At 41.3% G+C, this 17,502-nt stretch overlaps 2 protein-coding genes across 2 annotated transcripts in view; one reads left to right on the top strand and one right to left on the bottom strand.

Annotated features, from left to right (window-relative positions):
• The window catches only part of AKAP7 (A-kinase anchoring protein 7), a 142,025-nt gene that overhangs the window by 73,610 nt on the left and 50,913 nt on the right, over positions 1-17,502 (bottom strand). Inside the window, exon 6 of the mRNA XM_015421257.1 lies at positions 13,797-13,909. Within this exon, the coding sequence (XP_015276743.1) occupies positions 13,797-13,909 (113 nt within the window). The remainder of the gene's footprint in view (positions 1-13,796; positions 13,910-17,502) is intronic.
• MSH5 (mutS homolog 5) lies at positions 3,475-5,922 on the top strand. Its single transcript, XM_015421252.1, has one exon. The coding sequence runs from the start codon at positions 3,475-3,477 to the stop codon at positions 5,920-5,922; it is 2,448 nt and encodes an 815-aa protein (XP_015276738.1).

Raw genomic sequence — 17,502 nt, 5'->3', positions numbered from 1 at the left:
ACTGGTATTTAGTGTCAGTATTTGGATTTTAGTTCAGGGCTGACCCAAGCTGTGTTAAGAAATTCAGACCAAAAAAATGGCATGAGGTGTGAGCTGTTGGGAAGCTGTCCGGTATCATGACTCTTTGGAAGTTGATGTCTTGCATGTCTCCCACTTGCTCTGTTTGAGTTTTGAGTAAGAGAATTTCCCAGTGTGTTGGGCCCCCTGGAACAAATCTGTTGCTTTCCCTCCCCAATCTTTAATAACACCCAATTAAGGCAGATCATGTCTCACCTGATCTTACTGTAGGGCTATCCCTGCTATAGCTTGCCTTGATGTGTTTATGGTAGATGGCAAACATGGGCAGCATTGTGTACATGGCTGCTGGTGTGATGCCTGTTTGGGATTATACCTTGTCTGGTCTTAATGTGTGTGAAGGTGCAATAGAACGCATGCTCCTCAAGACTGCTATAAACATTGCCCTTTCAGTTAATATCTCTCCCAGGCATGTTGTTGCCAGAATAATATTTTGTTTTCCTGATTTATTGCAGAAAAAGAAAAAGCGTACTAACTTGATCTGTATTTTTATGCTTCTTGTAGGGTAGCTTCCCTGCAAGAGCAAAGGAAACCTAAAGTGTCTTTAGTCAAAGTGTAAAGCTGGCTCACCAGCTCTGAGTTGGGAAATACCTGGAGAGTTTTTGGGTGGAGTTTGAGCGGTGGATGTTGCCTTCTGACACACTTCCGGTGATGTCAGAGGGTGTGGCATATGAAAATAAGTTATGCTAATGAGTTATGCTAATGAGCTCCTGCACCTCTTTTTCTACGAAATGACCCCTGGACAAAGCAATAGTTTTCTGCACACCTGGGGTCCTCTAAGTATGCAAAACACTGACCTTGGATTTAGGTTGCGCCTTTTGCTGCTTTCATTATAGGTACTTGATCATTAAGTCTGCAGTTAAAGTGAGTGACAACTTGTCAATAAAAACTTTTCTTAAAAGGTGCTTACAGAAGTTGACATTCCCCACCTTCAGATCTCCCAAGAAGCACTGCTCTGATTCAGAGGACCATTGAGAATAAAAAGACATGCAGCACTGTGAGGATGAGGAGTTGGATTAAATCAACTCCCCCACCACCACCACCAGTCAAGTCTCTTCTACCAGCAGAGGCAGAGCTGGCAGACAAGTGAACAGATGTCTTGATTCCATATAATAACTACCCCCTTGTGCCATAAAGCCATCCATCCAGGTTCCCTAATCCCTGGCCTCATGGCTTCGGAGGGGAGAGTGTCACCAGGGCTATTGTAGGAAGGCTAAGTTATGGGAAGATCTTCTTCTGCAACTGACAATGTATCTTTTATCTGTATTTCTAATGTGATTGGTAATAATCGTGGATTTGGATCCTACATTTGCTTTTTGCTAAGTGATAAGCCTTCCTCTGTCGGAGGAAGCTTTCTTACTTAGTATAAGGAAGTCATAAGATTCAGTCCAATATTTGGATAAGTCTAAGGACACAACTAGAAAAGCACTAAATAAATTTAAAATAATATATATACATTCTAGAATGGTGACAATTCTAAAGAAACCCTGCACAACAGTTAATATACTGCAACAGCGAAGTTTTCATTTTAGCCCTTGGCCCTACCTTACTGCAACCTATAGCCAAGTATATTCTGTTTAATTATGTTAACTATTCAGTACTAGAGAACAGGGCAGTAAAATAAGTTTAATAAAAGTATCCAATTCTCAGTAAGGAATGATTCAGAAACATAATTTTGGGAGTTTAAAAAGTAGGATTAAGTTTTTTTCCTCTAGCACTGGTCTATGATTCTCATAGATGACTAGCTTTTCACACAGAGCACATCATAGGTGTAACAGTAGTTTGTGTTCAACTATGTTCTTCTCACCAACTTTTTTTTTGTTCCCTTCCACAGGGAGGTTCAGTCTGTGGTAGCCTGTCCCAGGGCTTCATCAGTGCTGGCTCCAACGCTCTAAGACAGGTTTTCAGTAGATGTGAGAAGTTCTTCATCCTTACCCATATTTAGGAAGGCATGTAAAGCTGTTAAGGGCTTGCTGTTAATTTTATTACCATGCTGTGGCTGTTTGATTTGGATTGATGTGTTTTATCATAGTGGGACAATGTGCTTTATGGTTTGTGTTTTTAATAATCTCCATGCTGAAGTGTGTCTTCTACACCAACTTGGGCCCACAACTTGAGTAAAGGTGGTTCATAAATATTTTAAATAAACATTACCTAAAATTTCTAGCATATGGTTTCATATTAATGTCCAACTCAATATTCCACAGATTTAATTTAATTTCTGAAGCTGTTTTTTAAAAGCTGCTTTAATTACCTTTAGGGATAATATACCTGGTGATATTAGCAATACAGAAATCTGATCCTATCCCCTTGTTATGAAAAATATATCAATTTTTATAGCAAATTCTAAACAGTGTTAGGTAGTTAAGCTAGTTTTCTTGTTTTCCTGCTGCATGATTTTAGAGTAATGTATTGGCTACAGAATAAATTTTCATATTGATAGAAATTGAAATAAACTTTATAAATCCTTTTAAAAATTAAACAACAGTCTGGTTACTTGTGCACAACTCCCCTGGGGACCCACGGAGTTTGTTTTGGGATTCCTTGACAAGTGTCATCTTCAGAGAAGACCCATTTAATTTTGGTGAATATTAGTTTCCGTCTTGAATTATGCAGTACAATTGCCCTTCTGATTCTCTGGAAGCATTCCCTTTTCTAAAGTTGTTCAAAATTATTTTTATTGGCTAGGGCAGCTGCTTTCCACAGTGTAGGTAGCAAAGAAGGAAGAATGGGAGAGGGAATATTCTGAGATATCAGTGCTTATCACCCACCACTGGGAGATATATCAGTGAATAGATATAATTGCTCTTTATACAAATATGTATACACACCATTCCCTTTTTTATACAATCTTACCTCTCACACATGAACTATACAAAGAAAGCACAGAATGTTGAAAAGAGTTAATTGTGTAATTGTTACTTTTATAATTTTTATTTAAGATGTGTTTTTGTGATATTAGCAAAACTATAAGCTATCAGTATGAGAAGGAATTCAAGTGGCATAAAAAGTTCAATGGATGTAAAAATCTCAGCTGTCTTAAAACAAGACAAGTTCTAGTTGAAGTAGATTTGCTTCCAATTGAAGTTTTGCCTTTGTTACTAATAACCAGATATACTCAGTTCCTGTTAGAAACAGGCTGTCTACATATTTCCCCCCTCAAAGGATTGGGAAACTGTGCAGCAATATAGAGAAGGTGAGAGGAGAATCCATATAGTAATACAATTCTACTATAATCTATAGAATGAATGGATACCTAATGAAATGACATTGATGTGGAGAGAGAAAATGACTAACCCAGGAGAGGGCAATTATGTGTAAGGAAAGAGGTATCGCAGGATGAAGTACTAACAAAATATTCTTGTTCACACAGCCATACAACACAGAGCTGTCAAAAAAATGAGTGCCAGAGCTACGGTTGCCACCCACTGCCAGCCTCCACCAATGCCTCTCTCTGAATATGAAGAGGAACAAGGGCAGTCTGAGATCTACATGTGTGTACTGTGGTTTGCTGGAGACCTGGGAATAACTTATTATGACACTGGAGACTGCTCAATCTACTTCATGGCTGACACACCAGACAGTGAAGACCTTAAACTCCTTCAAAAAGTAATTGATGAAGTACTTCCCCAATGCATATTAAGTAGTGCTAAGCAAGATTATACCTTAGCCAAATTCTTAAACAATATAAGTGCCATGGTAGGAGACAAGCAGGAAGGAGGAAAAACAGAAGTTGTCTACTATCCAAATACGGATTTTTGTTTAGAAGTAAGCAAGCAAAGGATTCTGTCTAAGCAATTCCCCTTCATTCCCTCTCACATGACGGCAGCTGAGAAAATCGTCTATTTGTCCTCCATTATACCTTTTGAGAGCCCACTGATCATACGAGCATTAGGAGGACTGTTAAAGTTTATTGAAAGGAGAAGGGTTGGAGTTGAACTGGAAGATAGCAGTGTTGGAGTTCCCGTTCTGGCATTTAAAAAGTTTGTATTGACAGATACTATACATGTGGATCAAGACACTTACAGCGTGCTGCAGGTATTTAAAAGTGAGGTTCATCCTTCTGTCTATAAGCATGCTAGTGGGAAAAAAGAAGGACTCAGTTTATATGGAATTCTGAACCACTGTAGGTGCAAGTGGGGAGAAAAGCTGATGAGACTCTGGCTGATGAGGCCCACCCGCAATGTGACAGAGCTGAACAAACGTCTTGATGTAATCCAGTTCTTCTTGTTAGCTCGGAATCATGAAACAGTTCTGACCTTACAAGAGTGCCTCAAAAATATTAAAAATGTACCTATGATTCTTAGAAGAATGGCTCTTTCAAATACAAAGGTAAGTGACTGGCAGGCACTGTACAAAACTGTTTATAGCGCCATATGCCTCAGAGATACATGTCGCTCCTTGCCCAGCATCATTGAACTTTTCCAGACTATTTCTCAGGTCTTCACTGACGATTTGCACTACATTGCCAGTCTAATCAGCAAAGTGGTGGATTTTGAAGCTAGCATCTCAGAAAATCACTTCACTGTCAGACCAAATGTAGATCCCATCATTGATGAAAAGAAACGGAAGCTAATGGGGCTCTCAGACTTCCTCACTGACGTGGCCCGAAAAGAACTGCAGGACCTAGATAATCAGATTCCATCTTGTAGTGTTATTTATATCCCCTTGTTAGGATTCTTGCTCTCCATTCCACAGCTGCCCACAATGGTGGATAAGACTGACTTTGAGATTGAGGGTCTAGATTTCATGTTCTTATCAGAGGAAAAGTTGCACTACAGAAGCGCCAGGACCAAAGAACTGGACAGCATGCTTGGTGACCTGCATTGTGAAATAAGAGATCAGGAAACACTACTCATGTACCAGCTACAGACTAAGATACTGGAAAAGTCAGCTGTTCTTAACGATGTGATTGAATGCATAGCACAGCTGGATGTGCTCCTGTCCTTGACAGTGATGGCTCGAGAGAATGGATATACCCGACCTCATTTTTCTCACTCTCAGATCATCCGTATTAAAGATGGAAGGCATCCACTTATGGAGCTGTGTGCAAAAACTTTTGTTCCCAATTCAGTGGACAGCACTGAAACCTCTGGCCGGATCAAGATCCTTACTGGGCCCAATTCATCTGGAAAGAGTATATATTTAAAACAGGTAGGCCTCATCACATTTATGGCTCTGATTGGCAGCTATGTCCCTGCTGCTGAGGCTGAGATAGGGACAGTGGACGGAATCTACACAAGGATCCACAGTAGAGAGTCAGTATCTCTTGGACTGTCCACTTTCATGATTGATCTTAACCAAATAGCCAAGGCCGTGAACAATGCCACTGAAAGGTCCTTGGTGCTCATAGATGAATTTGGCAAAGGTACAAACACAGTGGATGGCCTCTCTCTTCTGGCTGCGGTGCTAAGGTATTGGATCAGACAAGCAACCCAGTGTCCACACATTTTTGTTGCCACTAATTTCCACAGCTTGATACAGCTGAGGCTTCTGCCAGACGCTTCCCAAGTGCAATACCTGACCATGGACACCCACCAAGATGGAGATGAGCTTGTGTTTTTTTATCAGATCAAAGAAGGTGTCTCCACTGTCAGCCATGCAGCCAATATTGCAGCTTTGGCTGGCATGCCTCCTAAAGTGATTGCCCGAGGAGTAGAAGTATCAGAGCTGCTCCGCAATGGAAAGCCTATCAAACGTACCGACCATTCTTCTAAAGAGAAACAGTTGGAAAGTTGCAAATCTCTAGTGGATAAATTCCTTTCCCTAGATCTTGATGACCCCCAACTGGATTTAAAGGAGTTTATGAATCAAGAGGTGCTGACATCTGCATCTTCCATTCTTTAACCTATTAAGAAGATAATGAATGTATTGAATTGCCACACAGAAAGAAAGAAGTTTGTGTTACGCTAGTAATCACATTAGAAAGAAACACTGCTCTGCTCTCAAGTGAATTCTTCTACAGATGTCAATCGGACTTATGCAACTTGTGATCCACCAAGTTGAATACAGTCCACTAGCCTTATATTGTGGCCTCTCAGGTGTTTGACATCCCACTTCTCCCTGTTATTTCACTACCTAGCATGTTGCCAAACCAGGGAATTTACTATAGCCCTGATGAGCCACCTGCACATCTGTTATAAAATGTCAAACAATTCATAGAAAGAAACCACATCCCAAATAAAAACATAAGACTCCATGTTTTTCTGATCTGATATTCACTATGTGTATGTTTAAAGCACAAATATTTAAGGAGTATAAAAAACTTGGTTCCTTTTCTGTTACTGTTGCTACATATCTGTTTATAATGAGATATTTTTATCACATAACTGGAGTATTTCCATGGGACATGACCCTTCCTTCCTTTATATCATTCAGTTTGTTAATTTCCCTTGGTTCTACCATTAGATGTTTGCATTTCTGGGAGGGAAAAGCCAGGGTTCTGAACTAGCTCAAGGAGGAACAGAAGAATCTTGCACTGTTGTCCTAAGCAAAATAACTTGACTCAGGACTGCACCGCTATGCTCTTAGATGTCTCTTTTGGGAGGAAAGGGGGAGAACAGTAAGAAAACAATGCCTGATGGTATTTGTATTCTAACTGAGATCTTGATGTTTTCCACATATCAAGCCAGGAAAGAAACAGTACAGCTAGACTTGTATCCTAAGGAAACCCAGGCAATGGGAAAGTTCTATAGGAACAGCAGAAGAGAGCTGGTGAAACTCTTTGAAAGGGAAGAATACGAGGGATACCTAAAATCAAATCAATAGCAAAACATGAATATAATAATTAAAACAATCTAATTCAAAATTAAAACAATGTAATAACATTATTCAAATGAGGAGGCTTTCTGAGTTGTTATACTTTGTTGTTCCATTTCTACTCATTTTTGTTATTCTGTTCTTCATAAACTTTCTCTACAGTTTTTTCAACTAAATTAATGTTGGTATAATCTGAAAACGTAATAAATATAATTATAAAATTTTAGATGCCTTATGTGTACTTATTTTGCTTCAGAACAAAGGCTATGCAACATAAAAGGGCAAATTATTATACAGGAGACAAGTCAAGACTGTTTTCTAAGCACTGTTGGGAAATTTTGAAAAACAAAGCTAAAAGCATTTATGGAGACATTTCAAATATTAATATTCTGGACAACTGCAATTTAAAACACATATTTAATTTAATAATTTGTTTATTTTTAATATATATTTCCTTATTACTCAAATTTATATTCTGCCCTCCCCGCAAGGGAGGATCACAGCATAATATCAAAACATATCAAAATGTCAAAGATATAAATGTAGACAATTAAGACAATGTAAAACAACATAAATTAAAACTGAGTGCACTATTCATCCTTATGCAGAGGTTTCCAGCTGGCGTCACTGGTTCATCAAACTTCTTCTTAACCTGGGCCACATGAGGTGGTAGGTTCATCTTCAGCAGGGGAGACCAAGATTTTATTGGATGCCCACCGCCTCAGCCAAAGGCCTGGTGGAAAAGCTCCATTTTGCTGGCTCTGTGGAAAGATAACAAATCCCACAGGGCCCTGATTTTAGGTGGGAGCATGTTCCACCAGGCTGGGGCCAGGGCAAAAAATGCCCTGGCTCTGGTCGAGGCTAAACAGGATTACGTTTCAACCGGCTCTGCTGTAACCATCCAGCCATGGCCTCCAAAGCCTCCAAAGCTTGTGTTTGAGCGGTTTATATAACACAGGAATGGTGGACACAAATTAAATTAATGGTTGAGCATTTTATACAAGATAGGTAAGGACTTCAAAGGAGTCACTTTATTTTACCCTGTACCTCCTTCCCTATACGATTTTCTCTTTTTCTCCTCCTTCTCCTGCTTTCTTCTTCCCACTTATCAACCAATTTTTCCTTAATCTACCCAAACCCCAGTATTCAGCTTTAGTAATTATTTACTTCATTTAACCTCCTTTCCTTCCCAATGGCCCCCAAAGAGGCTTACATCATTCTCTTCTCCTCCATTTTATCCTCACAACAACCATGTGAGGTAGGTTAGGCTGCCAGAGAGTGACTGGCCCAAAGTCACCCAGCAGGCATCCATGGCAGAGTAGGGATTTGAAATGGAATGAATGGATGGATGTTGATGGCTGGATGGATGAAACTGGGTCTCCTAGATTCTATTCTAACTCTCTAATCACTACACAACACTGGATCTCAATTTTCCCTCCTTCCCTCCCTGCAGCAGCCTCTCCCTGGGAAAAGTCTGGCTAAGTAGTGCAGTAGCAATTCACTCATGTGAAATTTGTGATGGCCACTGCTGGGCTTGGCTAAGGCTGTTGGGCCCAGGTAAGTTGTGTGGCATCATCATACAGTAGCCACAACAATTAACAAATCACTCAGTTCTTGCTGCTTGGTCTGGCCCTATGAAAGGGACCTGCCTTCTCCCACCCTGCTTGTTACCAACAGAAAGCAACCCTTGAAGGCTGACAACACTGTTGTGGCTGCCACTGAGGACCCTTGTTCCCTCTAAGCTTTGGAGTCTTGTGAGCAAAAATTCTACTTTGTGAGCTACTGGCATTAAAGTTGTGAGCAAGCAATTTGGCTGCTGCATAAATTAGTTTGCTCTGGAGCCATCCTTCCCGAGCTAAGACAAAAATGTGTGAGCCGGAGGCTATAAAACTGTGAGCTAGCTCACACTAACTCAGCTTAGAGGGAACACTGCTGAGGACCCCTTTTTCTTAAAGCTATAGGTGCTGTTTTATTATTTGGAGGTTAACCTCGAAAGAGCTGCTTTTTCTGCCATTGGGTCCAGTTTCCAGATTGAAGTATCCAGACAGCTGGTCATGTTGACAATTAAGATATACTCAGAACAATTTTTGGGCCAGAAAGCCCTGAAACAGTGTTCTGGCTGGCGTCCGAGCCCACCCCGCCCCTCCCTCACCAAAAGCCCTGCTCTTCCCCTCCCCCTTCCTCCAGTGGTGGCTCTGGCTTTGACTGCGGGGACCGGCAGCCCTCCTCGGCAAGTGGTGGCAGCAGGAACATCACAGCCGTCTGACCCGGCAGCCAATCCAGGTGCCTCACGCCCTCCCGCCCATCCCCAAGAGGTAGAGCGCATGGCCAGGCGCGCCCCTCAGCCAAGGCGAGGATGACATGGGACTCATTTGTGCGGGGGCTCTGGCGAGCAGGTAAAGGGCACCCCTCCCTGAGGGGAGACCGACGAGCCAGCCTTTCCTCCTTGCCCCCACCCCATCCGGCTGCCTCTGAGTGCTCAGAGAGAGAGAAAGAGAGAGAGAGGAGTCACAGACAACTTCTGGGGACAGGTACCCCGCTAAGGGCTTGCAAGGCAAGTGAGAAGCAGAGGTGGTTTGCCATTGCCTTTCTGAGTCTGTATAATAGGTTACACCAGCTGCAGCATCAGACACTATGGAAACTGCATTTTTATTAGTTTACACTGAGTTTGAGACTTTGTAGTATGGAATTTAAAATAGTGACTGCACTGAATGATTTTAGAGTTATAAAGTGATGATCATAGCAAGAGCTGCTAGCCAGACCGCACAAAGATTAAATTCTTCACACTGACTGCCAAATGGTAACTTGAATGAGAGTCTTGCCATAGATTCCCATAGGATTATGAGGCTTTGGGTATTAATTTAAGTGTAATTAGTATTTATGGTGATGCTTTATGGACCTTGGTCAGAACATAAAGATCAGTTTCCCCAGAGAAAATAGCTGTGTTGGAAAGCAGACTCTATGGCATTGTACCCCTGCTGAGGTCCCTCCCCAAACCCCGCCCTCAAGCTCCACCTCAAAAATCTCCAGGTATTTCTCAACCCACAGCTGGCAACCCTCTCTCTTACACACCTAGAAGCTTGTGATCCCTTAGTTACCTATACTGTTACAGCTTTCCTGTGCTCATGATTTTTTTCAGCTAGGCTAGTAGAAGAGAACCAGAAAGCTACATATTTCATTTTTTCAAGTATGTGAAAGGGAGCTGTCATTATGCAGTAGAGGTTGTAAGTCGCTGATGATGCGTTGAACTGTTTTGAGTTGAGAGCTGTATGTGACTCTTTTGGACCTGTCTTGGAAGAAGACTCTCACACTTCTTTAATTCTGCAAACTATGTAATGGAGTTGCTTGGGAGGGCATTTTTAAAAAGCTTATAGAAAACAGGACTGTAGTCTATGCCACAGTGTATGCTATATATTATTGATTTGTTGTATGTTCTATCACACTTTTACAGCATTGTTTTCATTTTTTGTAATTTCATTTTCTGCATTACTGGACATAGCATAACTTTTTTTTTTTGCATTTTTGTAATTTTTGTAAGCCTAGTCCCATTGCATTGTTTATTAGATCTCATATGCTATTTGATTACAATAGTCTATGCCATGTAATCCACCTTGAGTCTCAAGAAGAAAACTGGTAAATAACTAATAAAGCATGAATATATAAATAATAAAGTAAATACATTATGATGGGCTGACCCCCACTGTTCTCATTTGCCCCTCCAATAAACATTTTCTGGCTACAGGCTGGGTCTGGAAAGAAATGGGCAGAAAGACAGCTTCATAGCTGCAAAAAAGGGGAGGACAGTAGGGAATAATATTATTATTAAAAGTATCAAATTGGAAACTTTTTAAAAAATAATGTTTTTATTGGTTTTGTCAAAAGAGTTTTGACAACAAACAAGGTAAACAGAATAAGAACCCATCTGTCCTGCTGCTGCCCACCTGAGGTAAGTGTATTCTCTGTGTTTTCAGGGGATTTAAACCTCCCTATATATTTTTTTTAATTTTTAGATTTTTCTGCAAACCTGACAAAACTCGAAGTTTGCTGAAAAATTTGTTTAGCTTTCGTGTGGCCCCCAATCCATGGATTTAGCTATCCACAGGTGGGGGCCACATGTGGCTACTAGTATATAGATGATAAACCCTTGGTAGCTCTCCTTCCCACCTGCACTGCCCATTATCTTTCCATCCCCTATTTTCTCCTCTCCCTGAATCCCAGGCCTCCTCCCTTCTGACTACAGCTACCTTGGCTTCCTTCACCAACCCAAAATGCCACCTGAATGTCATTATCCACCCCCACCCCACAAAAATATCTGCATACATACGGAAGGCGCTTCTACAATTTTAGAGGTTTTTTGTCTCAAAGTGTTTTTCTCTATTCAGGAATAAAGATTTCTCGCAAATCCGGGCTGGGGGATCCAGGTTTACAGAAACCTATGCTCTAGCCATAAGCAGTTCTCCATACTAGGCCCTTACATAAAATTTCTATTTACATTTTGTAATTAATGGCAGGGAAAACGGAACAATTATTTTCAGGTGCATATGAAATAGATCTTACATCTATGGTTCATCAAAACTTCATTTTTAAAGAATTGTTTTCATGGCATTCAAGGCTTTGGTACCCTTTACATGGTGGAAAGGTGGCACAGAAACATTTTAAATAAACAAATATTGACAGATGGGCTTTAATCTGTGCAAGCATTTGAAAGCACATTAGGCAAAGCTGTTGCATGTATCAACTCCAATAAAAGAAAATGCCCATGTTTATTCTATGAGGCTTAGAAGGAAAGGTATAAAAGCTCATCATGCACATGCAAATAAACATATTTCTGTGAAATTCTATTGACTGGTTTTGGCACACATATATTCATTCTGTGCAGAAATAAGACTTCACATTTTCCCACAAGCCCAGTCAGGGTCCCCAAGGTACAAGTGTCATACTGTCACAGTCAGATGGCAGCAGCTGGAAACCAAGCACCCAAAGCACCCCTTTCCAATCTGTACTGTGGCATAGCAGGGGCTTCCCCCTCCCACTGTTTTTCTAACCTGAAACAGCCAGACGGCATTATTTGTTGGGGGGGAGGCCTCCACATGCAGTGTACCCTACAAATGAAGTCATTGGGCCCCCGGTGTGCTTTGTGTTGGGGGAACCCATACCTGACTCATGGAAAAATTTAATTTCAAGTTTGGCTCTTAAAAGGCCATCAAAATGGATACTCTAGGATGTATCTCTACATTGTACATAGAAACCAATGAGCTTCTCTGAGGGGTCACTGAAAAACGAAAGAGGTGTAGTAGATCGGGACCACAACCTTTACTCTACCTCCTCAAGTGGCATTTTAGCAAGTTATATTGCAGTAGGGGTTCTCTTCCTTTCCTCTTTTGTCTCTAAGTCGGCAGTTGGGATGGGCCAAGAAACACACCTCAGACTCAAGGAACTCCAGTTGCTCAAGATTTGGCTCATGTGTATGTGTGTTATGTGCTATCAAGTCGCTTCCAACTCATGATGACCCTAAGAATTAATGTCCTCCAAAAAGTCCTAACAGCCTTGCTCAGGTCTTGCAAACTGAGTGCTGTGTTTTCCTTGATTGACTCCATTCATCTCATGTCAGGTCCTCCTCTTTTCCTGTTACCTTCAACTCTTCCTAGCATTATTGTCTTTTCCAGGTACTCTTGTCTTCTGATAATGTGACCATAAGTACGATAGCCTCAATTGGATCATTTTAGCTTCTAGGGGGAGTTCAGGGATGGTTTGATCTAGAATCCACCGATTTGTCCTTTTGGCAGTCCACAGTATCTGTAAAACTCTTCTCCAACACCATATTTCAAAGGAATCAACTTTCTTTCTGCCAGCTTTCTTTATTGTCCAACTTTCACACCCATACACAATAATAGGGAATATTATGGCATTAATTAATTTGATCTTGGTTGCCAGCATCACATCCTTAAACTTAAGGATCTTTTCTAGCTCCTTTGTGGCTGCCTTTTCCAGTCTCAATCTCCTTCTGATTTCTTAGTTGCAGTCTCCCTTTTGGTTGGTGATGGAGCCAAGGAATAGAAAGTCAATTTCAATTTCTTCATCATCAACCTTGTTTTGTTGTTGTTCAGTGGCACAGTCGAGTCCAACTCTTCATGACCCCATAGACCTTAAAGTTGTGTAATTCCCCAGTAGTCATTACTTTTGTCTTCTTGAGTTCTGCTGTAATCCTGCTTTGGCACTGTCTGCTTCAACCTTCAGCAGTAGTCACTATTTTCTGCCAGTAACGTGGGGTGTCATCTGCATATCTCAAATCGTTGATGTTCCTTCATCAGTTTTCACTACATCTTCATCTAAATCTAATCCAGTTTTCCTTATGATATGTTCTCCTTACAGTTAGAAGAGATAGGGAGATAAAATACATCCTTGTCTGACACCTTTGCCAATTGGAAAGCATTCTGTTTCTCCATATACTGTCCTAACAGTAACCTCTTGTTTGGAGTACAGGTTGTGCATCAAAATAATAAGATACCATGGTACACCCATTTCTTTTAAAATCAACCGTAGCTTTTCATGATCTACACGGTCAAACGCTTTGCTGTAGTCTATGAATCACAAGATGATTCTCTTCTGAAATTCTCTTGTATGCTCCAGTAAGTCTTGTATGTTCTCTACAGTATTGAACTCCATTTCCTTGTTCTTACCCTTACTTTTATACTCTTGATATAAAATATGTTCTCTGTTCCCCAGAGCAAATAAATAAAATGGCTCAGAGATAAATCAAAACCATAACAAAACACAGCAAAACAAGAACATATAACTTCTCTGTAGTACATATGTATTTCTTGTATCTGACCACTGCAAAAGCTAAAACCTAGTATGGCTATGTAGACTTACTCCAATTATAGAAAGAGGACGACCGAGGGATTTCCCTTTGGTTTTTTATTCGCTTTATACAGATATTGTAAAAGATGAAGTGACCATACCTGTTTTCGAAGTTTTGGGGATTTTGACAGCTTCATGAAGGTCAAGTGAGGATTAAGAGCTCTGTCATCTCCTGCAAGGATGCCATTTTCTTTAAACATCTTCTTCACAATCTCTAGTGAAAGACAGATAAAGAGGCTCGTAGATGCCCAATACTGCGCAAGCGAAAAAATGTGCCCAAATATGAAGGACATTTTTTCTACAATGGGAGGGGGAATAACAACAGGAATTATTCTTTTTTTGTTCTCATCAAAATTACACTAAAGCATAACATTACTTACTGCAATTAACCTAATACACAAAGTACATAAAATTCACAGGTTCATCTTGTTATACCATCCCATCCAACCAACTTTGCTCTATAGTGGCTGAAAAAGACGGTCATAAGTTAACTGTCTTGCCACATGTCAGACTTTGTGTCTGTCCAGGTTTGGTGCACATAAGACAAAATGATTTTAGCTGAATATGCTTCTAGGAACTGTAATGCTGACCCATACTAATGCAGCTGTGCATTCTACCTTGCTCCCCCATGGTACACATCTCTTGTCCCTGACCTGGCCTGCTATATGTACATTCAGCTAAACATTTCCCCCTCCCATCATGCTTCCTGCTGGTGAAAAAAAGCCAAAGTTAGAACAAACCCTTCCTCACTCAACCCCCATTGACAGCTTTAGCATTCTCTTTTCTGGTCTTGTCCCAGAGAGCAACAGCCAAGAGGTTTTGTGGGGAGGAGCCCTATTCTCAAGCCTTTTGGCTACTGCTACTTTCTTCACAGGTTCTTAGAGAGGAGGAGGAGGAGGAGGAGACTGGATTTATACCCCGCCCTTCATTCAGAGTCTCAGAGCGGCTTACAAACTACTTTCCCTTCCCCTCCTCACAACAGACACCCTGTGAGGAAGGTGGGACTGAGAGAGCTCTTTCCAGAACTGTCCTTGAGAGAACAGCTCTGACAGAACTATGGAGGAGTGGGGAATCAAACATGGTTCTCCCAGATTAGAGTACGCACACTTAACCATTACACCAAACTTAGATGAGAATGACATATTGACTATGTCTCTGAATACCCTATCAATTTTCCCCTGCAGGGGAGTATAGTGCACTTCCCAGCATTCATTCTCAGTTCATGTGGAGCAATAATGAGGTTCTATGAGACTGACCATCACCTAGTGCAGAGGGCCCCAACCTTTTTGAGCCTGTAAGAACCTTTGGAATTCTGACACTATGTTGTGGACGCAACCACAAAATGGCTGCCATAAAATAGGTGCCGTTGGAGGTGGAACAAGCCACCAAATGGCTGGCACAGCTTATATTCAATCACACAGAGAATATTCTTGTGCTGTGATGGCAACTGCTGCTAAAGCAATGTTTTCAAAAACCTGCTCAGCCAATCAGATCTCCAATGGCCCATCATAAACCTTGATGGGCAAATGCCCCATGTCCTGCCCACTTCCCAAAAGCACTTGGTGGGTGCCAGAAAAGGTGCGGGTGGGCACAGCATCCACAGGCACCACACTGAGAACCCCTGACTTAGTGATATCCGAAAATACACGTCATCATCATATGGAACAAACTGGCATTCTGTGTCAAATATATTGAGGTTCCACAGCAGTAAATCAGTGCAGAAAAGGCTCCCTGAGGGTACAAAGCTTGACAAGTACTGACTTGGGAGATGACCACCTGCTTTTAGAATCAGATTGTTTTTTAAAAATAAATAATCCCATTGATACAAAGAAAGCAAAGCTAACCATATTAACTTATTTCAAATAAATATGTGTTTGCTTCCCTTTCATGCCCATACAGCCTAGGAAAGTAATAATAATGACAGGCAATTGTTTTCAGTTACACAGCGTCTACATTAAAGATAATGGGCTATATGCATACTTCATTAACCTTCATAGAGGCACAATAGAGATAAATTTGGCTTGTAATATTAAAAATTTATTTCAAATAAATGTTTGCAGTATCTCAAAATTAACTAGAAAAGAAACCAGCATCACTATATGTTAAATGTCAATGGAGTGTGTCAATGAGATATGTCATTCACATTTATTTACTACTAAGAAAAAGGCCCGTTGTGGAAATAAATACAACGGCCTCTAGAAAGAGGCTCTGTGCGGGTGCCCCGGCCTTGGACACGCAGTGTCAATTTGCTGTGGCGACCTCAGCAGGGTATAATGACACTGAGTCCACCATTTTCTCCAGAGGAACTGATCTCTGCTACCTAAAGAATAGTTGTAATTTTGAGTGATCTCCAGTCCTCACCTGGAGATTGGCAACGATGGTTCCCCAGAAGGGAATAGTTGGTTTGGAGGGTGGAGTCTATGGCTTTGTACCTGTCCCAGGTCCCACGCCTCCTGAAACCTCACCCTCTCCAGGCTCCATCCCTCACATCTCCAGGAATTTCCCACCTGGAGTTGGCAACCCTATCTCCTTCCCAACCAATCATCAACCTACCTTTATTTCCCCCTCACTCTTCAGCTTTCCACCCCCCACACACCTGCAGCCTCTCCCGTGCTCTGAAGCCCTGACTGCTACGTCACATTGGCTGTCATACGGGGGCCACCTCAGCAGCATATAAGGATACAGAGCCCACCATTTTCTCCAGGGGAACTGATCTCTGCCATCTGGAAAGCAGTTGGAATTCTGAGTGATCTCCAGCCCTCACCTGGAGATTGGACACATTTTACTTCAGAAGAGCAAACTGTTTAGAATGTTAGAGACAAAAGCCAATCAAGTCACATATGCAAACGACCTCTGTGTTCCGAGGCAAAGGCCAATGAGGCTGCATATGCAAATAACCTCTGTGTTCTGACTGGCTGTGGGGGGGAGAGGAAGAGCAAACTGCTTAGAATGTTGGAGGCAGGACTCAGGCAAAGCAGCCAGTGGATAGGGAGACCCTCTGAATGACAGATCAGAGAGCGAACTGATTTTGGAGCATGTGGAATGTTCTAGAGAAGTGCCATCACCATTCGGCTTTTATTTATAAGGGAGACTAGTTTTAGTTACAGTAAAAATAGGTCATCTGGGGCCTTTCAGGGTACACAAGCATGTATCAATGGCACAATATCATGTGTCCACTGCAGTGCTTAGCCTTGCTTGCAGGGCCTAGGTAGCACAGAGACATTTCTAAAAATAGATAATGGGAGATATGCATTCCTACACTGTAGCAGGTAGGATTGTAGTGATGGAAGAGTCACAAAATGGCAGGTGTTCCTGTAGGAAATGCCTGGCTGGTTTTAGCCACTTAGCAAAACTGTACCACCATGGGGGAAAAACGTTTGTAGAAGATTTTGATGGTGAGAATAAAAATTTTATTTAGGAAAGAACAGAAAGCAAAGTTGTATCAATCTACTTATCTTTAATAACATTTTAACTCAAGCAGTACTATCCGAGTTTACCTATATCAATTGTTACAATGATTTGTGCTAAAGCACAATGTTTTCTCACAATACATCCTTGACAATTGAGGATTAATTTTGCTAGCTGTAACAGCCTTCTAAGAGCTTTCCTGTTGCTGAAAACATCTTGGATGTCTAAACTGCAGGTGGTCCAGAATGCAGCTGCCGGGTTGCTGCCCAGAACCTCACAGTCAGCTCATATTACTTTAATTCTGTAGCAGCTGCACTGGCTACCAATTAGTCTCTGGATCCAATTCAAGGTGTTAATGTTAACCTTTAAAATCTTTAATGGTCTGGGATCCTCATACCT

This window comes from Gekko japonicus, unplaced genomic scaffold (genome assembly GCF_001447785.1).
Source record: "Gekko japonicus isolate JY-2015 unplaced genomic scaffold, Gekko_japonicus_V1.1 scaffold407, whole genome shotgun sequence".
NCBI lineage: Eukaryota > Metazoa > Chordata > Lepidosauria > Squamata > Gekkonidae > Gekko > Gekko japonicus.
The sequence above is the reverse complement of the archived record's forward strand: the minus strand, read 5'-3'. Positions and strand labels throughout refer to the sequence as shown.